The following is a 25,267-nucleotide window of genomic DNA, read 5'->3' as shown; positions in this document are numbered from 1 at the left end:
GTAAAGATCATCGTCCTTTGCCCAATCGTCCTAAAGTCCCTCATGATCAAAATTAGAGGTATTTATTGGACAGAGGAGACTGCATTGGAACCTAAGTAATCTGTGCAGAGCTACATTAGAGACCCATCTTTCTTTTTTACAAACAATACAGAACCCGGCATGTGTGTGTTTAGTAGCCAGCCCGTATGAACCATGGTGACGAGGTTCTGTATCTAAGAAAGCCGCGAAGTTCCGCTTCTCCTCATTTAGGACTCATCGCGGTAGATTCTCAGCAGGAAAGTTCGCCCTAGTTTGTAATGCGATTTTGCAGTCCAGTGTCTCTCTATGGGGGTGGCAACTGATGCATTCTCTTGCTCATAGAAATACTCTGGCTAGATCTTGAGTACGCCCGGTGGGATGCCCGGTAGAGTCCCGAGAACTGATCACTGATGAGTAGAGCCAGAGGGGGGGTGTGTGTCCAGAGGAGGAAGTCGAGTTTCCCCAATTCATGTATTCCCCTACATGAGGGAGGGTCAGTTGAATTCCAAGATCCTTTCTTTCCAAAGGAATTTTTTGGTTCATGTAACCTTGACAAAACATGGCATACCCAGAACTATGGAGTGTTTGGCCGCACTGGCCAGAGATAAAACTAATTTTCTCCCAATGAATGTAGAAATTTTAGTGACAGTTCACGTTTTTTGAACTGGGCGGTCCTTAGCTCAGAGAGGGACTACCCGTCCATTTTAGGTGTTAGAAGGTATGGAAGGCTTAGCCAGAGGGGATTTGGTCTAGATTTCAGCTCCTCCAGCCACCTGGGGCCACGATGAAACAATGGGAGCAGCCCAGAATCCCACAGGGAGCTGAAAGGGCTATAATCTGAGGTATGCTTAATGCGGGGTTGGCCAGAAAGCGCTTGGATTGCCAATGGGAATGCCTTCACTCACCCAGCGTCTGGAGTCGAACCCATCCATTAGGGGGGCTGAAGAGGAGCAAACCGCTGCTTCCCCCCCCCTCCTCCAGATTGCGCCGATGGCTACTTTAGGCAAGGCTTCCGTTAGAGTAGCCCCTGAGGGCTAACGTGAGTGGCTTGGCAGATGGGAGTCTGCCTTGTAGCGGCGGAGTGGTTAGCTTCTATTTTGGGAACCAGTTGGTGGCTAGATGGCCAGGACCTCCATGAAGTAAAGACACAATCCCAGCCGGCGGCCCAGGAAGTGAGATACCGGTAGAGGCTAGGCTGGAAGCTTGGCAGTGGGCCGCGCCCAGTGGCCGGCTTGCGTAGAAGTGACCTCCGACGCAGCGTACTCAAGCCGAGGCATCGCCACTGGGATCCCAATCTACAATCCAATCCAGCAATAGATGCAGGGGGACCCAGATTAAAGCTTACCGTCTCCGCGCAGCTTACCCGTCGACAGCATCCGAGAAGTATTCACATTTCATGGCTCAGGCCGCTCAGGAGAATTCGAACTGGCGCCGCTTTTAAGAAATTCAAGGCAAATTCTGCAAGCGGCTGGTTGCCTTGCTGAATAGTTTTGATAGATGCGGATAGCTTCATTTCGCGCACTGGATCTTGGAAGGCGAAACCCCTCAAGGCTTTGGAGGGAATCACGGAGCACCCGTCACGAGGTATCTTCATCTTACCTGCAGGTTCAAAGTGTCACAAACCAGTCGGCTGCTGCCCCATCAGGACTGAGCCGATGTCCACGTATTTTTTTTGGCTCAGACCCGAGGTATAAATCATCACTTAGTCCTCCATGTGGGCATGCGAGTTGCAAGATGGAAGTAGGGAAGTTTAGGCGGTCCCATCCGAAGCGGGCAGGTATTGGAGGTCTGCCAGTAACCCCTCTCCACGTACCAAGCCCGCTTGGCCGGTTCGCATGAGTTAGTGGGTTGAGGCAGCGATTTGCAGTTGTGGAATGGGTGGAAGTGCATCAGCGCCCGGTGCCGCAGGTGTTCCAGTGGTAGAGCCGGTCCGTGGAAGGTGGCTGGACCCAGCAGCGTCGCCCCTCTGGCGCCCGGCTGTACCCTTGACAGCGTAGACTCCAACTTAGGCTGTCCTGGTCTGCTGCTTCTTCCAGTTCCCTCTCCGGGCAGCCAGGCTCTCTCTCTCTTGCGAGTCAATGTACATCCCTGAGTGCGCATGCAAAGCTGCTTTCTCTTCGTTCAGATTTAGCCAGATTCGTCCCGTTGAACGAAGCTGCAGTAAGTTCACTTTATTATGCATGAGCCCTGAACGCACTTTGATGTTGGCGCTGTAAGTTCAGTTTGGAGGTGTTCCAGGACTTTATCATGGACCTTTGATAGATTCTGCGCATATTGCCCGTTGGAAGCCTCTTTAGCCGCGGTCCAGTCAGGTTGGACTGCTGCGCTGCTGCCCGGTCTCTCTGCAGGTTTTCCCGTTTCTTACTGCAGCTGTTCCCGGTTCCCTCTTCCCATAGCTGGCGTTCCACGGGCCCAGCCAGCTTGGGCATCGCGAGTGGCCCACTCGACCTCATCCCAGCTTCAACTCTCTTCCCGATGGAGAGCAACAGATCCGGCTGGGAGTGCAGAGCTTTCTCCGGACTCCTAAATTACGTCTGGGCGCTTGAGGAGCATCTGGTACCACAGGTGGCTCCACGGGGCATCTCAGGTGCAGCGCTGGTCGGGATCCAGGGGAGGTCGATGTCGAAGGCGAATGCAGTTACCCCTCCCAATCCTGGCAGGTATAGTCCCAGTGTCACGGTGGTCTTTGGGCGGGCCCCAGTGCCAATGTACCCGCGGTGGTTCTTTAGAACATCCACCGAAAATCTGGAAGTCCAGGAATGCGTTACAATGGACTCCTAGGTTGCAGTATGAAAGGTGGTCAGGCCCGTCTCCTCCCGTGACAGGTTGCATCTGAGGTTTGTAATCATACAGCTTGGGTAGATATCAGATCCCACAGGCTTCGATCCATAGATGGCGCTAAGCGGCTCATGTAAGTCGTCCCCATGAGTGCGTCTTCCGTCCCTCGTTCCAATGAGGTAAAAAGGAAGACTTCGTGCTGTCACGAGGGGCCGGAAAGAAGTCCTGTGAGACCAGTTCTCCCGCCCGGTTCCTCCAGATCCAGAAGGGAAGGTCAGACCCCTCTTTAGGGGCTTCTACCGCACCTTCCCAGAACATCAACCTCTCCATGCGAGGCACCAGAGGTCCACTGCACTAGAATATAGGCAGATTGGGATTCCCTGCCACAGTAAGGAATTCCATAGAAACTGAAATAGTACTGGTGTAAAAGACCGTTCTATTCAGACATCTTAAGCTCAAGTACCGCAGTGCTTGGGAATAAGATCTCCCATAGAGAAACACAGGTTATAACTCTGTCATCCCATCCCCCCCCTCCCAGTTCTCTAGGGCAGAGGTCTCATCTCCCTGCGCCAGAGATAGGGTCTCGCCGAGGAGGCTGGCCCACCGCCCGGGCCTGTGGAGATATGAGTCAAGAGGCCAGGCTGCTACTCTCATCAACACCCATTGAGATCCTTTGCATTTATTACAACAATACACGGGTAGCCGGGTGTGCCAAGTGGCCCCGTTCAAATGGAATCTAAGAAAAAAACCACAAGGGGGAACCACGTTTTCTTGGCTCGCACAGTGAATTAGGGTAGAGAACTCTCTATCAATAGTTGACCTTTTAATTTCCTATAGAAAGCTTCTGAATAGGACAAAGGGACAAAAGAATGAATCCACTGACCAGTCCAATACAAAGGCCATTTTCCAACTTCAATTATGGAAAACCAGGGTTGGAATGGGTGTCAGAAACGAGCAGGCAGTGAGACCAGGGAGTTACAGTCCAAGAGAGAAATAGATTAGCAATAACAGAATCTAAAGGTCCTCAGCCAAGCGGCTGATTCCAAGGAGTTTTGACCTAACTCCAGACAAAGGGCTGCATAGGGCACACTATTTGGGAGTCCAGTTATCTTGTGAAAAAAATTGGATTGAAGAGAATTCAAGGAGTGGTTAATAGCTTCTAAAATGACTCAACTGAGGTTCTGGTACGTTGGTCACATAGGAGAAGGCAAGAGACTGGAAAAGACAATGATGCTAGGAAAAGTAGAAGGCTGCAGGAAAAGAGGAAGACCAACATGCAACGTGTTGACTCCATTAAGGGAGCCATGACCCACAGTTTGCAAGACCTGAGCACAGAGCCGTAGCTGGGCCAGAGTGCACCCGGTGCGCACTCTGTGTTTTCCACACACACATCCCACAGCGCCCTGCCCCTCCGCTTCCCCTCCCCCTACCTTAGTTCAGCCTGGAAAAGCGGCCTGTTCCCTTTAGGCTGAAAATGACCTGGTGGGAACTACACTTCCCATGAGACCTTGGGACTCGCAAAGTCTCCAGGGAAGTGTGGTTCCCACCAGGCCATTTTCAGCCTAAAGGGAACAGGCTGCTTCTCCAGCCTGCACTGTTTCACTAAGGTAAATGTGTGGGGGGGGGCGCAGCTCCCCAGGCACGCACCTCGTGCAACGTGCCCCCGCCTCCTGGTAGCTCCGCCTCTGCCTGAGCAAGGCTTTTAAACATAGGACATTTGGGAGGTCATTAGTTCTCAGGTTCATAAGTCGGAAGTGATTTGACGGTACTTAGTACACCCTCAAAGTTTCAATGAACTGAGAAAAGAACTAGCACCGATCTGCAAAGGATTAATTGATCAGGGCTTTTAATCCTGGTCAATAACACCTTACAACACTGATATTGACACGATTCTTTACATCACCACGACACCACTGACACAATTTCATGTTCTACTCTGTATTGTCTGATCCCCTGCAAATTGCAAACGCTTGCCATCAAACAGTCAATACGGCTTTTTAAAAAAAATACTCAGAACTACTTCATTTCTCATTATGCTGAAGATGCATGGCTTGCCATTCGTTCGAAGCAAAATCCTCCCGCTAAGAAAGCCCCAAAGAATAAAGCCCCAAAGAATAAAGTACCTTTGGTCTTTGAGAAGGGAAAATCAACCACAGAGATGTATCATTTGAGAGAGATCCAGTTTGTGGGAGACCTTTTAGCACAAAGCTCAGATGGCTGGGATCCAATAAGGGGTCCTTTTAAAAAGTAAAAGCATATTCGATCCACATCTCTACACCAGATCTCCAGGGAAAGGAAGACTCCACACCCGCAAAGTGCTACAGCCAGCTACTAACCGTGGCTTTCTGCTTCTCTCCACGTCCCTTCCAGCGTCACGACTATGCTTTCTTCCCACACAGGATCAAACTAGACATGGCAGCATCTTCATGGCCACTATCACAAAACTGCCACCATTTTAGAAGTGATTTTAAAATGTTGAGGTGTGGCAATCTAATGTGCTCTTGTTCCCCCTACCTTACTGAGCAGAGAAATTGCCACCCTCCCTTCCCCACACAGTTGTTTCAGAATTTAAGAGGTAGTGTGGTGAAGTGGTTTTAAGAGCAGGTGGACTTTAATCTGGAGAACTAGGTTTGATTCCCTACCCCTCCACATGAGCTCTAATTCGCTGGGTTTGATTCCTCACTCCTACACACGAAGCCTGATGGGTGACCTTGGGCCAGTCCAAGTTCTCTCAGAACTCTCTCAGCGCTGCCTACCTCACAAGATGTCTGTTGGGGGAGGGGAAGGAAAGGAATGTTGTAAGTTGTTTGCGACTCCTTACAGGAGAGAAAGGTAAGGTATAAATGCAAATTCTTCTTCTTCTTGAAAAGGCATGTGTGTATGAGGGAAGGGACGAGGTACCATACTGTAGGCCTGAATCAGGGTCATGCCCTTGTGGAATTTTTAAATCTCTTTAAAATAGAGGCAGCATCCCCATGACAGCCACGAGGGCACTGTCATGTCTAACTTGGTCCACAGACACACACTTCCCTTGCTTCAGCTAAGCAGAAGTTTACCTCTGAGGGACACTTGAACAAAACCAGTTCCCAGCACTCATAGGGCAATTCTGCACCACTTAAAAGTAGAAAATAGAGATTCGACTCCAGTTCTTGGAGAGAGGGGTACTCCAACCTAGGTCGAAGCCATTGTTGTTCCCCACTGCAACCAGCTTGATCCCAGCTCGGAGGGCGGAATCATCCTGTGCCTCTTCGCTGCTCCATTCCGATTCGCTACTGTTCTACGGCCATGTTCCGTCTATCCCCACACACGTTATACAAAAAACTGCCACAGGAATGGAGGGGACCGAAGGGTGGGGCGTTTTTTTTATTAGTCTGCTGCACGCATGTCCGGAACACTCCAGCTATTGATTGAGGCTGAATGGGGGGACTCCTGGCAACAGAGATTCCAGGTGACGCTTTGCACTGGGAATCGAGGCATGGAAGTTCGAGGCCGTGGTTCCCTGAAAAAGCAGTAATTCCCAACTGGAGTAGGAAATTTGGCCGTTACCAGGCCAGGTGAAGCTGGTACAAAACCACGCTCGATCCCAGTGGATTTAATAGCGGAGACTTACTTTGAGGAGTCGGTCATACAGCTCGAAGCTTAGGTCGATAACGGCACTTAAAGTGTCACGGGAGATCGCAAACCATAGTCCACGAAAGGGGTAGCATCTGTCATGTAGCTAGAGATACTTTTAAATGCAGCCTATGATCAGAGGGCCAGAGGAACTGCAGCAATATATTCTTTTCTCTGTGGTTGCTTCCTGAACTTTTAGTTGCTTAACAAAGAGTGAATTTGTGAGTAGGTGTGTGGGGGGGTGGTGGTGGTGGTGGTGGTGGTCTGAGGAACTTCTGGTAGGGACGTACCATTAGCGAAGTGGGAATCATGGATATTTGCAGCTTGCAGTCCGGAAAGTTCTTGAACCACAGATGGAAGCTGTTTCCAAGGAGTATTTGCAGTGAAGTTTCGAAAGTGGACTGTAGCCATCAGGCCACAGAGAGGCACATGCCGCAATAGCTCTAACCATTAGGCTACGCGTGCCATAACAGGGATGGAAAACGGCTGGGCCAAGATTTCGATTCGGAACTCTGTCCCCTGGGTTTGGAAACCCAACAATTCAGTCTTGATGTGAAAAAGAAGGCACGGGACAGAATTTAGCTTCTAGAATTTTCCACCATAGTCAACCGCTTTTGTGCACCAGAAGCAAGAAAAAGAATAAGAAAAGCAAAAAAAAAAAGAAAAGAAAAGAAAAGAAAAGCTTTTAAAAAACCAATGTTCACTCCCATCAGTGCTTTGATAGGAGCTTTTTAAAAACATGGTACAAAGAGACAGAGGTTGGAATCAGGAAAACAGCACTCTTTCTGGAGTTGGCTTTTTTGTGCTGTATGTTACATTCATGGTACGGTCCTTTTAGCTTTCTCTCGGGCAGAGATGGCAACCTGAGGGCTAATCTTTTCTGGCAAGCTGATCACAAAGAGGCTGAATGTCTCCCCTTCCTCCTTCCCCATAATGAAGCATGACTGTAGTAAACCAGATCTTTTGATCCAGCCTCTTCTCGCTCCTTTCAAGAGAAACAGTGTCTCCAAACCATCCCGCCCCTCACAACTGCTTTTATTTTTCTTATATCTAGAGTTACGCCCTGAGAGTGTTTATTCATCTACATTGAAAATCCACACACCCCTTCCCTGGAACCACAACATACGGATCGCAGAAGAGAGCTTTTCAGATCTTTTCTTCTCCCCCACCCCCATCTTGCCACACAAGCCAAACATTTGACTCCTTAACTTAGCTTTCATGAAAGCCATTATCAGGGAATTATATTGAGAATGCTGGAGAGGTACAGAAGCAGGGTTCCCCCCGCCCCCCCCGCCCCCCCGCCTGCTTCTAGGTTTTTAGAATGACTGTCCCCTAAGTTGGTCTAGGGCAGTGGTTCCAAACCTGGGGTATGCATACTGCCAGGATACATGCCAGAGCATTTAGGGGTACACAAAATTATGTAATAGGTTTGCTAACCTGGGGAGATGATTTTAGGGCAGGGGTAGGGAACCTGCGGCTCTTCTGCCCTTGCACTGCGGCTCCACGAGCCGAGCCGCCGGACCCATCCTTGCCCGCCCTGCAGGCAGCAGGGCTGGCGCACCAACTGCCCAAGCTTGGCTGGCTGGAGGCCCACGCCTTGCGGGCTTCCGCCTCGCCCGCCCGTTCGAGCTGGTGAGCGCTTTTCCAGCCCGGCCGGCGCAGGGACTGGAGCCAGCCCGGCTTTATCCTTGCCCCACCCTGCAGGTGGCAGCAGGGCAGAGGCCCCACCAATTGCCCGGGCGAGCCGTTTGAGCAGAGGCCGATTAGGCTTTCGGCGCCGGCCCGGCCGAGGTAGAGCTGCTATGCCCCATCCTTGCCTGCCCTGCGCTTCTCAGAATGAGTGGAGTAAAAGGTTAAAAAACCCAATATATACAGTGTTATCTTTATTTTAAATGTCAAAAATTATTTGCGGCTCCAAGTGTTTCTTTTCCCGTGGAAAACGGGTCCAAATGGCTCTTTGAGTGTTAAAGGTTCCCTACTCCTGTTTTAGGGAAATGGGCTGCCAAGGGGTATGGGAAAAATGGTTGGGAACCACTGCTTTAGGATAACTGGTGGTTAACTTCTTAAGAGTAATATGTCGAAAGCTCAATACATACATACATACATACATAAAACCTTTATTAGGCATAATACCAATATAACAACCAGCATTATCCAGACAAATGTTCCATACATAAAACCATCACAGGTATTATTCCAAAGTTCCTAAAAGGAACCTAGCTACAGAATTTAAAATCACAGAAGAAGAGTTGTTTAGTAGGAATGCAACCTTCCCAGCCACAGAGTATTCCTTAAACTTAGCAGGAAGAAAAGTCAAAAGCCTGGCTAAGCTTCCCTCGTTATTTGGGGCAGGTAGAAGCATTCATATGTTCCATGGGTTGCACCACTATAGTACAGAGGGGGCATTTCCGCTCTTACAGAGTCAATTTTAAGGAAACCTCCCTTGGGTCCCTTTGTTGTTGCAGATCTTCCAGGAGACATGGTTGTGGGGTAGGGAGCTTTTGGTGGAGCGATGAACCTTAGGCATTTTCTGGGAATCAAGAGTGCAGGGGGGGCAGGGCTGGAGGGTCAGGGGTCCCAGGGGGCAGCACCCGGGAGGAGGGAGGGAGTGCTGTCTGGGGAGAGGAGGGGTGTTGACCAAGGACCCAGGGGGGGGGTGGGGAGCGAGGGGTGGGGTGGGGATCAAGTGGGGAGGCGGGCTGTGGGGCGCTGGACCCTCGAAATGAAGAGACCCTCCTCCCTATCCCACCAGCCCCGCCCTGCCCTGCCGCCCCCGCCCCAGGCACAGTTCCAGGTTCTGGAGGGCTGGGGCCTACAGCACCATGCATTCACGGCTTCAGCCACCCACCCCCGCCATGCGCTTTTGGGGAACCAGAGAAGGGGCTGGAGACCCCTCTGCACAGGGAGTTTCCCCAAGAGGGGCAGCTACTGGGGAGGGGCTTGGGTGCATTTTTTCCTCCCCATCCCTGTGTTTCTAGTTCAAAGAACGAACCCCCCACCCCTTTTCTTTCTTGTTCCCCCTCCCAGGCAAGAGTGAAGACAAGTGCCAGTGCCTCCTCCGCCATCTCACCGGCTGGCGAAGGAGGAGCCGCCATGCAGCCAGCTCCCAGGTAAAGGGGGGGGAGTAGGGGAGTGGGAGCTACCTAGTCAGACATGCGCAAGAGGGCAGGGATGCCCTTGTTTCTGGTGCTGCTAGATTTCAAGACTGTCCCTGGTGAAACCCCCACCCCCTTCCCCTTGTCTAGACTGGCAGGAGAGGAGAAGGCCCAGCAGAACCTTAGAAACCAAACTGGGCCATGATTTCCCGTCAGTTTCCAAGTAGCCGGACATCTGTGGCCTCTTCCTCACAAGGCAGCTAGCCCCTGGCAGTGAGAGCCATCCTCTGGCTGGGTCCTCCAAGAGGGGGTGGGGGTGGGGGGCCAAATGTCCCCACAGGGCTCTGCTCTCCTCCTCTTTTGTGCAGCTGTTCACACCCTGTGAAGTGGGTGGGGCTGAGAGCTCAGCTGTAGCTAGCCAAGGTCCTTAGCTGGTGTGTGGGGTGCACAGGCTAATCTGAATTCCCCCCAGATAAGCCTCACAGCTCAGAAGCCCAGAGCGGGGAATCAAACCCGGTTCCTCCAGATTAGATACACGAGCTCTTAACCTCCTGCGCCACTGCTGCTCCTTTAGAATTTAGAATCCACGCCCTGTGAGGAGAGGCTTAGGAGGCTACGTATCTTTCGTCTGGAGAAGAAAAGGTTAGGGGGTGACATGATGGCCAAGCGTAAATACTTGAAGAGACGTCATGTTGGAACAAGCTTGTCTACTGTTGCTCCAGAGACTAGAACACAGAGTGACGGATACGAACTGTGAGAAAAGAGATCCACCTAAACAGTATGGAGAAGTTCCTGACTGTCAGGGCTGTTTGACAGTGGAATTCGCTGCCTTGGAAGGGGGTGGAGTCTCCTTCTTTGGAGGTTTTTAAAGAGAAGCTAAATGGCCATCTGTCAGGAGGGCTTTAATTGCGAGTTCCTGCATGGCAGAAAGGTGGACTGGATGGCCCAGACCTCTGCAGTGTGTTGCAAAGGAAAATGATCCCCTCCGAAATAATTGCCCACATCTTGTTCCACTGGAGGGAAAGCACCAGAAGGGGAGAGCAGACCAGCCTCTGCCTCATCTCCCTGACCAAGAGTATCCAGATCTGCAAGAGTTTTCATGGGCTGAAGAGCAGAGAACAGATGCTCATCAGTTGCGTAAAGGGCAGTGATTCCTTGACAGTATCAGAAAGGAGGGCAGGAGGGGGAGACGAGAGATGCCACATCGAACCTTCAGAAGATTGTGCAGGTCTCCCTGTATCATGTGTAGTTTTAGATGTACCTGGTTTCAAATATTGTTGAATGATGGAATTCGGAAGATCTTACAGATTCAACAGAATTAATAAAGTCGGAACAATGTGCAAGCATGTGTGTAGGGATGGGGGGTTAGAATAGAGGCAGCTCATAATGAAAGGACCAGGTGATTATTACGTTCGACCCCACTAAAAGGTCCAGTAGTAAATGGACTAGTTTGAAGAAAGCAAGCAAGATGTTTGCTGGCTGGGCCAGTTAATAAACCTTCCTGAATGAGGGAAAATACTTACAGACCTACAATTTGTCTCATAAATTAAATAACCAATCCACAGTTCCCTGTATCAGGAGCAGATTTGAATGTCCATTCAGCCGTCAGACCCGGCTGTCTCTGCTTTTGACTTTCCTGCCCACAGATCAGCTTTCCACTGATGTGAAGAAATGTTTCCTCCTCTTCCTCCTTGCAGGGCGGGGTGTCCTTTGAAGAGGTGGCCGTGCATTTCACCAAGGAGGAACGGGCCCTGCTGCGGCCCCCCCAAAGGGCGCTGCACAAGGAAGTGATGCTGGAGAACTTTCGGAACGTGTCTTCTCTGGGTGAGGATCCTTTTCTCCTGGGCTGATCCCAACAGCAGATCTCTGCTACCCTTCATGATGACATGATCCTTCCTGTGATTTGGGATGCCTTTGGGGGGTTACCTTGTGGAGAGGGAGTCTACCTGGCAGTCTTGTGTTGGACCACCTGAGAGGGCATCAGAAAAGGTTCCAGGGGAATGCTTATTTTATTTTATTTATTTATTTATTAGATTTTTATACCGCCCCATCCCCCGAGGGGCTCCGGGCGGTGTACAACCATAAACATAATATAACATAAAATGGCTAAATCTTTAAAAGCAGCGATAAAACAGTAAAAGCTAAATCTTATAAATACAATAAAATACAATAAAAATACAATAATGAATATAAATGGCGTCCAGCAGCTTGGTATTCAAACTCCTCTCCCCCAAGAGGAGGAATGCTTGGAGTCAGATGTAGAGGGCCATGAGGGCAGAGGAAGACCCATGAAGGGGCTCCATCAGCGGTTCCTCCAAAGGCCAGTGAACAGCTCCGTCTTACAGGCCCTGCAAAGACTCCACCAAGGTCCCATGAGAACCCGGACAATGAGATTGGAGGAAGCGTTCCACCAGGCGGAGGCCAGAGCCGTGAAGCCCTGGCCGATGTGGAGAATCCAACCCAGCATCACCCGAACCAGGACCACTAGTAGAGTTGGCCTCAACTGATGAAGAGCCCATTACAGGGACATATGGGGTGATCACGGTCCTCGAAGATCTGATAGTCCCAGGCAGCATGGAGCCATAAAGTCCCACCTGCTTGCAGAAGATGATCCGAACTCTACTGGGAGCCAATGCAGCTGGCCTTGCTGGGTGGATGTGTTCCCAGATGAAGCTACTGCCTGTGAGCAAAGCCTTGCATGCTGCACCAGTTTGAATCTCGGATCAGCGCAGAGAGAGCCAGCGTAGAAGCAGTTACAATAAGTGACCTCTGGGAGTGACCAGGGCATGGATGCTGTGGCTAGATCCTTGGGAAGGAGAGGAAGGAGCCAGCAGCAGACTGCTGAAAACCGGAAAAAAGAGCCTTGGGTTATATGGAGCCACCTGGGTCTCCATTGGGAAGGCAAGTGGTGGAACCCCAGGCTGCTGCCGCCGAGGAGGGTGGCCAGCCGCTAAGCCCCTCCCACACAGTGACTGAAAAAAGTCCGCCTCCCCTTAGCAGCCAAGCCAGAGGATCTCCGTCTTTGATGGATTCAGTTTTAACCTGCTCGCAGCCAACCAGCAGCCGCCTCCATACAATGCTGTAGAGGCACTTGGGGGCAGCGGCTGCTCCCCCCTCCATCAACAGAATGAGCTGAGTGTCATCTGCATATTGATGACAGATCAGCCCAAAACTCCGTACCAGCTGAGCAAGGGGTCGCATGTAGATGTTAAATAACAGCTTAGTCAAGAGAAGGTGGTAGGTAGAAGGTGCAGATTGAATCCAAAGGCACTAAACAGGTTCAAGAATAGGCAGGTGAGTTCTCCCCAATTCAAACAGTGGCGCCTTGCTTGCCGCACCTCCAGGTCCCTAGCCACTGAGCAGGGAGGTTGCTTTAGTCCACCCTTCTTGGCACTCAGGAACAAATTAGTAGCCACTTCCACAGAGTGACAGGGCTAGTTGAATCCCTCTGCCTTGATCCATCTACCGTTTCCATCTCTGTTTGACGAGGAGCATCTGCAAAACTGCTAGAGCCAGATGGACGATTCTTGGCTCTGTACTGTCCCTCATCCCATTCCTAATACCCGGTATTTTTACCCCCTGTGGAGCTAGTAGTAGTTGGGGGCGGGGCAATGTAGAGGAGGAAAATGACACAAGGGAGAGAGTTAAATGTCTCTTCCTTTAGTACCATTTCCACAAGTAGCCCCGCTCAGGTGCTTTGAAATACAAAAACTAAACAAACCATAGGAGGGGAGGGGAGGGTGGCATGCAAAGGGGAGGGAGGGGGAGAAATATTGTGTATTTCTGGATGGGCTGTCAACAGCATTTTGGGACTAGGGGCTCTTGCACTCCAGGAGAGTTATAATTTTGGTGGTGGTTGTTTTTTCTCCCCTGCTTACAAGGTCCTCTGATTGCTAAGCCCGAGCTCATATCCCAGCTTGAAGAGGAAGAGGAGGTGTTTCTTGGGATCTTTGATGAAGAGGAGGAACTGGCAGGTAACTACTATATGTCCCTCGGGATTGTACTTTGCCTGTGCTTCCTTTTCAGAGCAGGTGGAGTTCTGTGAGGATTATCGTCACTGTTTGACCGTCTCTTCCTTAGAAGAGATTGAGATAGAGGATATTGAATGTGGAAGCTTGGTGACTGTAAGATCTGGAGACCTATAGAAACCCGGCTTCCTTGTACTAAGTCAGATCACTTATTCCCTGTCCACCCTGAGCAGGTGGCGTGGCTCCTGTAGGCAGGGCTGTTCTCAAAACAAGAGCCCTTTTTGATGGAGATGCCAGGCGCTAAAATGAAGGACATTTTGAGAGGCATAAGAACAAACTAATTGCAGAGCATTGTCCTCCCTGATTGTAACCATTATTGTATTTTGAAAAAATCCTGACCTGCCTTTAACAGCGTGAAGTTTACTTGAGGCCAGTTAGTTGTCCATCTAGAGAATCCTGGCTAGTTATTTATATTTAGATTTTAGATTACATTGCCGTTACTTACGTTCCTAACTTATGTTGATATATATTACTCCAATGGGAGAATGTAAAACAATTTTCCAGAAACATTTAGTTCCCCTGTTTGTAAGTATGAAATTATTTATGGGTTACCCAAAAGTAAATTGCTACTCCAGTAGGAGAGCTAGGGCAAGTGTATGGACATTTGAGTGCCAGAAGCATTCTTGGCATGGAAAACATGCATTTTCCCAGAAGAAATGTAAGATACTATCCACCAGGTTGTCGGGAGCAACAGCCGCAGAAGGCCATTGCTTTCACCTCCTGCCTGTGAGCTCCCAAAGGCACCTGGTGGGCCACTGCGAGTGATCCAGCTGGCTTGTTCTTATGTTCTTACACTTAGGCAGAAAAAAGGAAATGCACAGATTTAGGATGGGAGACACCTGGCTTGACAACACTACATGCGAAAGGGATCTGGAGTGTAGTAGACCACAAACTCCATATAAGTCAACTTGGCGTGATCATGACCAAAGAAAGCCAATGAGACCGAGGGTATCAATGGGAGTACCTGGAATATGTGTCCAGTTCTGGGCACTGCAGTTCAGGAGGGATATTGACGGGCTGGACCAAGGTCCACAGGAGGGCAGCCAAAATGGTAAAAGGGTCACCAGGAGTCCATGCCCTCTGAAGAGAGGCTTAGGGAGCTAGGGATGTTTAGTCTGGAAATTAGGTGAGTTAGGTGCTTGACAGGATATGATCTTGTTTAAATATTTGAAGGGATGTCACGTCGAAGAGGGGAGCAAGCTTGTTTTCTGCTGCCTCAGACTAGGACACGGATTAATGGATTCAAGGTGCAGAAAAAGAGATTCTACCTAAACATTAGGAAGAATGTCAGGGCTGTTCGACAGTGGAATTCACTGCCTCGGAGAGTGGTCAAGTCTCCTTCTTTGGAGGTTTTTAAACAGAGGCTGGATGAGCATCTGTCGGGAGTGCTTTGACTGTATGTTCCTGCATGGCAGGAGTTGGACTTGATGGCCCTTGTGGTCTCTCCAAAACCTCTATGATTCTGTGATTCCAAGACTATGGCTTAAACAACTTCTGGCGTGCTGTTTTGCGGATAGGAGGGCAGCTTATTAATGTTTCAGCCAGGGGGACATTTGTGAATCAAACACCACAGAGGAAATTTCCGTGGCCTTAATCACAGAGCCCCAGTTCAATCATATCTCCCTAAGCTGGGAAGAGGAAGCAATGAACCAATCACAGACCTTCATTACTGACTAATAACAAAGCCACAGTCCTGTGGCTACAATTTTGGGGCTGGTGTTTTGATTTACATTTTAGGTCAATGAAGGAACTCTCTGCCAGTAACTCGCCTGATGAAATCATGTTCTCCATACTGTGTGGTATTTCACAGGACCAGGTTGTCCTTTGGGACTCTGGAAATGGTTTCCTGGCCTTTGAATTATTGCATTCTGTACAAGAGTTAATTTTGTTCAGTCTATAACACTCAAACTGTATTCTTTTTCATAGAGTTCACGCCGCAATTCTTTTCTCTTTCCACACGGGAAGTGTGATCCAGCATATGAAATGGAAGAGCATTGTGTGAATGGAAAAGGAGTGACATATTCTGATGGAAAAGACAGCACTGAATATTCTGGTGCCCTGAAAAAGAAAGAGGCAAAAGAGCCAGCTAAAGAGAGGAGTAATTCTGATCCTTTCCACGGGGACAATTTGCATAAAACGGCGGCATTCAATAAAATTAATGAAAAATACAATAGGAATGAGGACGCTGCAGCTGGAGAAGGACATTTTGAAAAATCAGATAAAAATGTTGATTACAGTGGCCGTAACAAGATGGCTCTTGCCCTGAAATGTGCAAAGAGTTTTGGGGAGAACAACAAGATAATTTGTCATAAAAGAATTCACACACGGGAGACCAACTATAAATGCTTGAATGGTGGGAAAAGCTACAACAACAGTGGAAGCCTTATTTCCCATGGAAGAATTCATACAGGGCAGAAACCATATAAATGCCTGGTCTGTGGAAAAAGCTTCAGTGAGAGTGGAAATCTTACTTCCCATCAACGAATTCACACAGGGGAGAAACGATACAAATGCCTGGAGTGTGGAAAAGGCTTCACTCGCAGCACAAGTCTTACTACACATCACAGACTTCACACAGAAGAGAAACCATACAAATGCCAGGAATGTGAAAAAGGCTTCAGTCAGAGGGTACATCTCACTTCCCATCAAAGAATTCACACAGGGGAGAAACCATACAGATGTCAGGAGTGTGGAAAAGCCTTCAGTCAGAATTCACACACAGGGGAGAAACCATACAAATGCCTGGAGTGTGTCAAAGCCTTCAGTCACAGCGCAAGTCTTACTGCACATCAGAGAATTCACACAGGGGAGAAACCGTATAAATGCCTGGTCTGTGGAAAAAGCTTCAGTGAGAGTGGAACTCTTAATTCCCATCAAAGAATTCACACAGCGGAGAAACCATACAAATGCCTGGAGTGTGGCAAAGCCTTCAGTCGCACCACAAGTCTTACTGCACATCAGAGAGTTCACACAGGGGAGAAACCTTACAAATGCCTAGAGTGTGGAAAAAGCTTCAGTGAGAGTGGAAAACTTACTTGCCATCAAAGAATTCACACAGGGGAGAAACCATATCAATGCCTGGAATGTGGAAAAGACTTCAGTCGGAGAGAAACTCTTAATTCCCATCAAAGAATTCACACAGCGGAGAAACCATACAAATGCCTGGAGTGTGGAAAAGCCTTCAGTCGCACCACAAGTCTTACTGCACATCAGAGAATTCACACAGGGCAGAAACCATACAAATGCCTGGAGTGTGGCAAAGCCTTCAGTCGCACCACAAGTCTTACTGCACATCAGGCCCATGCTGCCCTCCCGACCTCCAGGGGTCGGAGGACAGCGTGGGCAAGGCTTCGACGGCCAGCAGGCTGACGACGGGGACACGGTGAGTTGGACGGGGAAGGGAAACAGCGTGTTCCCGGCTGTGCTGTTCGCACCGCGCCGCCGGGAACACGCTGTTGCGGGAAAAACAACCCTTTAAAGGGTTGTTTTTCAGGGCGGCCTGACGTCGCCCTGGGGGAGGGGGAGCCACGCTTCTTTTCAGGGTCAGCTTGCTGCTTATCAGCATACCACAAAGCGAATGGCTCCCTGGGAAACAGCGCTTTTGCACGCATTCCTAGGGCGTGCGTTATAAAAGGCCAAAACGGCCTTAGTAATGTTTATGGAGTATTTCATTTCTAAAGGATTTCTTAACAAAGCCAACACCTCTCTAGTGAGCATTCTTTCCCTTGCAACTTTACAGTTTATTCTGAACACTTAATCTATTTCCCTATGAATTTCATTCTCTGGTTTCCCCCATAAATTCAGCAAGCAATTGGATTATTTTTAGCTTAATGTCCTCTCCCTCAGTTTCCTGCAAAGATCTATCATATTTTTTCTTTTTGTCTGAGTTCCATTAGCAATGTTTCATGTAAAGTAGAACCTTCTTCTTTCTTCAATTTCAAAATTTCATTTTCTAGAGAATCCATTCTGTTGTTCATTGTCTTTAAATCCTCCAATACTTCATTTACACCTTGTCCCAGGGCTGAGATTTTTCCCAATTCTTTTTGAATGTCACCAATTTTGTCCACTTTCTTATTAATTTCAATCATTGTTGCTGATAGCATATCTATCTTAGAGCATAATTCTTGGATTAGTTGTTTATCTGGTGTGTTCTTCCTTTTTGGTGTCATTATTACATACAGTATTCAATCACCTCCGGTTTACAACAGTCTGCTGAGTTTTAAGATAGGGAGCAAACAATAGTCAAGTGGAAGACAAGTTGTTAACACTACTGAAACTCCAGCTCCAACCAACTCCAAAACAGAACTCAAAGCTGTAGTCAGAATTCCCTGCTGCTTCCAACTCTGAGTAAATCCGGCAGGATGTTAACAAGCCGTTTACTCCCAGCCTTAAAAGAGCCAAGCCTTATCTTCTAGTTAGTATTTTGTTAGTAAGTGGTGCCACACAAATAAGAAAAACAAAATGAAATGATGACAACAACTCCGACAGTCTTATAGTAATTTCTCACCATTTACAAGGAAAAAGACATGTTGGAGTTTTGCATTTGAAATGTCTCCTCTGCAGCAAATGGGTCAGATGCTTCCTTGAGCACTGCATAGCCTCCTCGAGTTCGCTTACCACCACCAGGGCCGGCAGAGAAGAGAAACCTGCACTCCAGCTGGTGTCCTGCACTCCAAGAGAGCTGCTGCCAAAACTGAGGAAAAACTGCTGCAATTTACTTCAGCCAAAAAGAGTTAGGACGAGCCAATAATAAACAAAAGGCTTCAATTCAATTCAATTCAAAAACCTTTATTAGGCATCAAGAGAAAATACAGATAAAACTGTGCAGTAGTATGATCCAGAGTTTAACGGAGTAAAACAACTGCTCATAGTTCATACATTACAAACTTCAAGAAAATAAGTGAATAAAAGGAGAGCCGGAGACTTATTTCACAATATCGAGCAGGAACTTGGCCACCATTTTCAGCTGCCTGGGATCCTCATTGTCTCAAGAGGCGTGTCTAATCTTGGAATATGGAGGGGTATAAGTAAGTCGGTAAGTTGAAAAAAAACAAGCTAGGTCTGAGAGGATCTAAGGGAATTTTGGGCAGATTCCATTAGAACATGCTCCAATGATTCCTCAGAGGTTGAGCAATATGGACATGTACGCTTTTCCTTTGAGTATGCCGTGAATCTCTCTGGGGAAAAGGTAAGAGGGAATGTGTTTGCTCTTGCTCTGGTGAATAACCACCTAGACTTAGGGTTGAGCAAGATGTTTAAGTAAGCAGCTGTCCTGCAGGTCCCGGGCATGATATCAAAGTGAAGGGGGGAAAACAGGCTTGTTACTTCGCTGCCAGAGGCACTCTGCTATCAGCAGAAGTTAATCTGGAAGCCCCCAACCTGTGAATGTTTCAATGAACACACATGGCTCTCAATGGTCTTCTGTGTATTTGTGATTCACAGGGAGCATACATCCCCACCAGGTTGGATTCTCGATTTACACTTATTTTCAGAGGTGTATCGGGGGAAATGGTGCCCAGAGACCTTCTCCAGGAACCCACCCCCCATGTGCCCCTGCGCTCGGGGGTGAGGTTTGTGGGTGAGGCCCCGCCCCTGAACCCCACCACCGTGCAGGCCAGCTTACAAAAGCTTTCAAAAGCCAGCCTGCATGGAGGTCGGGAGGGGGGTGGCGGCTCGGGGGCAGGGCTCTGCCCCAAGTCCCACACTCCAAGCCCCGCCCCAGTCTCCGTGCAGGCCGGCTTTTGAAAGTTGGCCTGCACGGAGGTGGGGGGTGGGGCTTGGTGGCATACAGCTGGGGAGCACGCCATTTGATCACATGGGGGGTGTCCCACATGACCAAAAGGCATAGGTGTCCCCATGTCCCTAATGGGGTAAGCCCCTGCTTATTTTGCCCTCTTTGGAAGCCACCCTGCTTTATATTGGAGAAGCTCCTCAGCTCTGAAACAGGGCAATGGTAACTTTCCCTTCCCTTTGCAGGGAAGGCGAAGTTTTGCTCTTGATTTGGGCTTTCCAGTTCCTCCTTGCCTTCTCCCACCCACACAACAGCTCTTGTGGGCTGGTGTGTGTGTGTGTGTGTTTTTTTTGCTTTTTAATTTCACACTAAGAGTCCATCACTGGAGCAATAGACCTATGCAGTGGTCTATTGCTCCAGTGATAGGCTGAAGCTGGCAACCCCCCCCCCCCACACACAAAGCAGCAGACAACCTCCCCAAAGTCAGCGGTCCCAGGAGTGAAAAGGAAGCAGTTGGTGGGGAAATGGTGGATTGGCACAGCAAAAGACCTCTGCAAGGCAAACAGCCACACAGAAAGAAGTGGGTGCACAATAGTCTAATCCAATGCTTTAAAAGATAGGTAGGTTAGCAACACACCTACACAGCTGGTGGACAGATGTTGCAGTGTCTATTCCTCAGTCCTCAAGGCCCACCAATTGCTGAAGCTCTGGCTGTTGTTCCTCCTTCAAGGCTTTGGTAGCCATGGACAAAAAAGGCTGTCTAGCTTTACACTCAGGTGCCAGACATTGCTGGGTCTTGTTAGGATGGAGTCTAGTCCCGTGGAAGGGGTGCCTGACTTCAATGGCAACTGAAACAAGAATAAGAAGAAGAGAAGAGTTTGGATGTATATCCCCCTTTCTCTCCTGTAGGAGACTCAAAGGGGCTTACAATCTCCTTGCCCTTCCCCCCTCACAACAAACACCCTGTGAGGTGGGTGGGGCTGAGAGAGCTCCGAGAAGCTGTGACTAGCCCAAGGTCACCCAGCTGGCGTGTGTGGGAGTGTACAGGCTAATCTGAATTCCCCAGATAAGCCTCCACAACTCAAGCGGCAGAGCTGGGACCCTAGGAGGGTTTACTCAGAAGCAAGCCCCATTGCCAGCAACCAAACTTACTCCCAGGTAAAGGATCGCACTTTAGTTGTTCGCATGAAAATCAGTGGGGTTTAACAGCGCTTATCAGGGTTACCTACACTGCTTCCCCAAAACTAGGTCTTAGGTTTAATGCTAATAATCGAGCCCAGCGGCTCACGCCAGCCTAGATGTGTGTGGGGGGGGAGGCACTCTGTTTGTGCATGCCCACAGAGAGGGCTCTGAGTGCCACCTCTGGCACCCATGCAATAGGTTCGCCACCACTGTCCTAGAAATTAATCATGATGGTCCTAGAAAGGATTAGTGATGGTTTTACAACCTCAGCAGTGCTTTACTTGATGTCTTAATGTTAATGCCTTTGGATTTGCAGGTGTGTGCAAAACCCATCTACTCCACTGCACTTAGAGACCTTGGACAGAGGGCCGGGTGCTGGAAAAAGACAAGCAACTCTTGCTAAAGGAGGGTTTAAAAAGAAAGCATTAGGTTTGCCAGCAACCCGGAGAAAAATGTCCTACACCTAGTCCAGGTGCTCGGGAGCAACAGCCGCAGAAGGCCATTGCTTTCACATCCTGCAGGTGAGCTCCCAAAGGCACCTGGTGGGCCACTGCGAGTAGCAGAGTGCTGGACTAGATGGACTCTGGTCTGATCCAGCAGGCTAATTCTTATGTTCTTATGTTCTTAATAGAGGTTTTATTTATTTATTTATTTGATTTGATTCGATTCGTCTGTTGGCTCGAGACAGCTGACATCACAGCTTAAACATACATTTTAAAAACCAAGACAATAATCCAATTCTTATCACTTCAAAATTCAATTTGAACATCCAAAGGGCACTTGCAATTCCAATGGGGCTTTTATTGACCTCCCTGCTACAAAAAAGTTACAGCTGGTCATTTCCACACGTGGGGCTTACTTTGGAGTCAAAGAATGGGGCCATTTTTTAAAAATCCCCCCCCCCCCCAACATCTTGCTTGCTCCTGCTCACCCCAAGGCTTCTCAGGTTGTCCCACTGGAGAAAGGAGGGGAGAGATTGCAAAGTTTCCCTTCTGTCATTATTCCATTAGCTGCCTCTTTGATAGATCTGTCAGTAACTAATCTGGGACTTATTTGTACAAAATCCTAGACTATTTGCTCTGCTGAGTAAACCATGAGAAAGAAACGACGGGGAGGGGGTTCTTTCTAATTACAGTGCATCTCTCCCCTCCTGTTTTGCCTTTCAGACCCCACATCTCTTTTTCATCCACATTCCCTATGGTAAAGTTGGCGCCAGGATCACAGGCCTGACCCTGTGTTTATGTCACGGAGACCGAGGACAATCTTTCAGTGAATCCGCTCTATAAAATCCCCCTCTCTCCAAATAGACAGCCCGCCTCCTTTCCGTCCGCACCCCAGGGAATCGCCGGCACCCCCCAAAGACCTCGAGCGTGTCAAATCGGTAGAGTCGTCTCTCCTCCTCATCCCCATCGTAATGAAACGAGTCAATTAGCAAGCGGCATCGGTTGGGAGTTAAATTGCAAAGGGGAGGCCGTAATCTCTTCTGCCATCAATATGCTTTTGTCAGTGGGGTGTTTCTTCTGGGGATGCAATGCAAACAATTTGGGGGGGGGGGCATCAAACAGACTGTCCAGGCAACTGGGAATTTAGAAAGCTAATACATGCTCCCCCTGCTCGCCCATTAGAATAGAAGAGGCTGAGTTTGGATTTACACCCTGCCTTTCACTTCTGCACTGAGTCACAAAGTGGGTTACAAACTCCTTTCCCTTCCTTTCCCCCAAGGATGTAGGTAAGGGTGTTTCTCAGGTTCAACCCCCCCATTACATGTCCAAAGCTCTGCCCCCCTCCCCCGTTTGTGGGTTTTTTGGCATTTTTAAGTGTTTTTTTATTTTTGGCCTGCAGGGGGTGCCGTTTTTAGGCTAACAGCACCAAATATTCAGGGATTTTTTGGGAGACTCTCCTGATGATACTACCCAGGTTTGGTGAGGTCTGGTTTAGAGGTTCCAAAGTTATGGACTCCCAAAGGGGGTGACCCATCCCCCATTGTTTCCAATGGGAGCTAATAGAAGATGGGGATTACACCTTTGAGAGGTCATAACTTTGGACCCCCTGAACCAAACTTCACCAAACCTGGGTGGTATCATCAGGAGAGTCTCTTACTGATACCCCCAGGTTTTGTGAAGTTTTATCCAGGGGATCCAAAGTTATGGACTTCCAAAGGGGGTGCCCCATCCCCCATTGTTTCCAATGGGAGCTAATAGAAGATGGGGGCCACACCTTTGAGGGTCCATAACTTTGGACCCCCTGAACCAAACTTCACCCAACCTGGGTGGTATAATTAGGAGAGTCTCCTAAAGATACCCTGAAAGTTTGGTGATGCTAGCTTAACAATAGCACCCCTGACAGCAGACACCCCCCAAATTTCCCCAGATTCTCCTTTTAAATCCACCCCCTTTAGCATGGATTTAAAGGGAGAATGTGAGGTCCCCAGTTTAAACATAGAAGGTGATGCTGTTTCAGGGTGGGGGATAATCCACCCCAAAACAGCATCACTTTCAATGTTGCTTTAACTGGGGACCCCAGATTCCCCCTTTAAGGTGAATTTAAAAGGAGAATTTGGGCTCTCTAGTTTAAACACCATTGAAAGTAATGCTGTTTGGGGGTGGATTCCAGCATTACAGCGGCCATCCGTGGGGTGTGTGTGTGCAAAACTCAGATTTTATACTGGCCTCCATTTTCCCTAGCTACGCCTCTGCCCAGAGGGGAGGGCAGAAGGGGCTGCCGGCTGGGAGCCCAGCTGGTGGGGTGACAGGGCAGGGCGGGGCAGGGGAGTCTGCTTTTATAAGCACTGAGGATGGGGCGGGGCTTGGGGAGGCACGGTCATGCCTCTCAACCCCCCCATTAAAAATCTATACCTACTTCCCTGATCTCCCTACAATAGACACCTTGGCCCCTTCCACAAATGCAGAATAATGCACTTTAAATCCACTTTCACAATTATTTGCAAGTGGATTTTGCTATTTTGCACAGCCAAATCCAGCTGCAAAGTGTATTGAAAGTGCATTCTTCTGCACAAGCAGAAGGGGCCCTGCTGAGGCAGGCAGGGCTGAGAGAGTTCTGAGAGAACTTTGACTGGCCCAAGGTCACCCAGCAGGCTTCATGTGGAATAGCAGGGAAACAAACAGGATCCACCAGATTAGATCTGCCGTTCATGTGGAGGAGCAAGGCATCAAGCCCAGTTCCGCTCACGTGGAGAATCAAACTGGATTCTCCAGATTAGAGTCCACTGCTCATGTGGAAGAGTGGGGAATCAAACCCAGTTCCCTAGATTAGAATCCACCACTCTTAACAACTACCCCACAAAGGGAGGATCCTGATTTCCTTGGAGGAAGGGTGGGATAAAAAGAGACAGAGATGTGCCAACACATTTGGATGTCTCAATATTGTGGTAAAAATGTAACCTGCATCTCTCCTTATATTTAGATGGACACATAAACAAAGCTGCCTCATCTTGACTCAGAACACTGATCCATAAAAAATTAGTATGGTCTACTTTGAGCAGCAGCAGCTTTCCATAACCTCAGCTATAGCTTTAAAAGGGGCTTGGACAGATTTATGGAGGAGAAGTCGATCTGTGGCTACCAATCTTGATCCTCCTTGATCTGAGATTGCAAATGCCTGAGCAGACCAGGTGATCGGCAGCAGCAGCAGCAGCAGGCCATTGCTTTCACATCCTGCATGTGAGCTCCCAAAGGCACCTGGTGGGCCACTGCGAGTAGTAGCAGAGTGCTGGACTAGATGGACTCTGGTCTGATCCAGCAGGCTTGTTCTTATGTTATGTTCTCAGGCAAAAGCCTTTCACGTCACCTGACAAACTACTAGGGATGTTAGCAGAGACTGAACTGGGACTTTCTGCATTCAAGGCAAATACTACCATTGAGTCACAGCCCTTCTCTCAAGAAGTCAGTGAAATGGGGATATCAGCAAGTAAGATAATGATAATAAATTTATTACGGCCTGCCGCCCCAAACAAACAAAAATAACCATACAAATAGTGAAATACAAAACCATTCAAATAGCCGAACAGCAAATAAAATTTTATAAACTTGCACTAAAGACAAGCTATTAATACAAAAGTATTTATGTTAAGAATCAGCATCCAGGGTCCTCTGGTTTTTCGATCTAAATACCTCCGCCCAAAGTTTTGTTACCTCCAAAATAATCCTGCCATTTTTATCTTCTAGCAGAAAGTGGACTCAGGACTGAGCTGAGCTTGCTGTCAGGTTCGACAACAGGGGACAGGTGCTCATGATGATACAACTTATGCTCCTAAAGAATGTACTGGAGAGTTTCTGTGTTCTGAGAGTTACAAGGACACAGGGAATGTGAAAATGGAACACCTTTGAACCTATCCCACAGGTATTCAGAAGGGAATACATGTATTGTATTGTCGAAGGCTTTCAGGGCCAGATTCAACTGGTTGTTGTGGGTTTTCTGGGCTGTGTGGCCGTGGTTTGATAGGTCTTGTTCCTAACGTTTTGCCTGCATTTGTGGCTGGCATCTTCACAGGTGTATCATAGAGAGAAGTCTGCTGACTTCCCTCTGTGATACACCTCTGAAGATGCCAGCCACAGATGCAGGCGAAACGTTAGGAACAAGACCTATCAAACCACTGTACTGTCCCAGGAAAAAAACTCTACAACTCAGAATACATCCCATTTATCACTTGCTTTTGCTTAAAAAAAGCCTACATGGAGCGATAATGAAAAACAGACATGATCTTGAAATAATAGTGCAATGATGCAGTGCCATCAAGTTTATATGAAAGAAACCCGGGGAACAAACTGTGTGGGAATGGGACTAAAGATCCACTAATGTAATAT

General features: G+C 48.6%; 1 protein-coding gene across 1 annotated transcript; it reads left to right on the top strand.

Moving 5' to 3' along the window:
- The first annotated feature begins 2,942 nt into the window (after positions 1-2,942).
- On the top strand, positions 2,943-21,876 carry LOC125427995 (zinc finger protein 239-like). Its single transcript, XM_048487569.1, has 9 exons — positions 2,943-2,975; positions 9,436-9,518; positions 11,173-11,327; positions 13,385-13,477; positions 15,458-15,489; positions 15,839-16,061; positions 16,146-16,193; positions 16,254-16,631; positions 21,752-21,876. The coding sequence occupies exons 1-9, from the start codon at positions 2,943-2,945 to the stop codon at positions 21,874-21,876; spliced, it is 1,170 nt and encodes a 389-aa protein (XP_048343526.1).
- The last annotated feature ends 3,391 nt before the right edge of the window (positions 21,877-25,267 follow it).

Source organism: Sphaerodactylus townsendi, linkage group LG03, assembly GCF_021028975.2.
Source record: "Sphaerodactylus townsendi isolate TG3544 linkage group LG03, MPM_Stown_v2.3, whole genome shotgun sequence".
NCBI classification, from domain to species: Eukaryota; Metazoa; Chordata; class Lepidosauria; order Squamata; family Sphaerodactylidae; genus Sphaerodactylus; species Sphaerodactylus townsendi.
The sequence above is the reverse complement of the archived record's forward strand: the minus strand, read 5'-3'. Positions and strand labels throughout refer to the sequence as shown.

What these genes read in the sequence shown, in the direction of transcription:
- LOC125427995 (XM_048487569.1), top strand. Translation starts at nt 2,943, where the DNA reads ATGAGTGCGTCTTCCGTCCCTCGTTCCAATGAG. An exon ending in CCGTCCCTCGTTCCAATGAG is followed by an intron (nt 2,976 to 9,435) that starts GTAAAAAGGAAG and finishes TCCCCCTCCCAG; the next exon opens with GCAAGAGTGAAGACAAGTGC. An exon ending in GGAATGTGGAAAAGACTTCA is followed by an intron (nt 16,632 to 21,751) that starts GTCGGAGAGAAA and finishes CTCTCCAAATAG; the next exon opens with ACAGCCCGCCTCCTTTCCGT.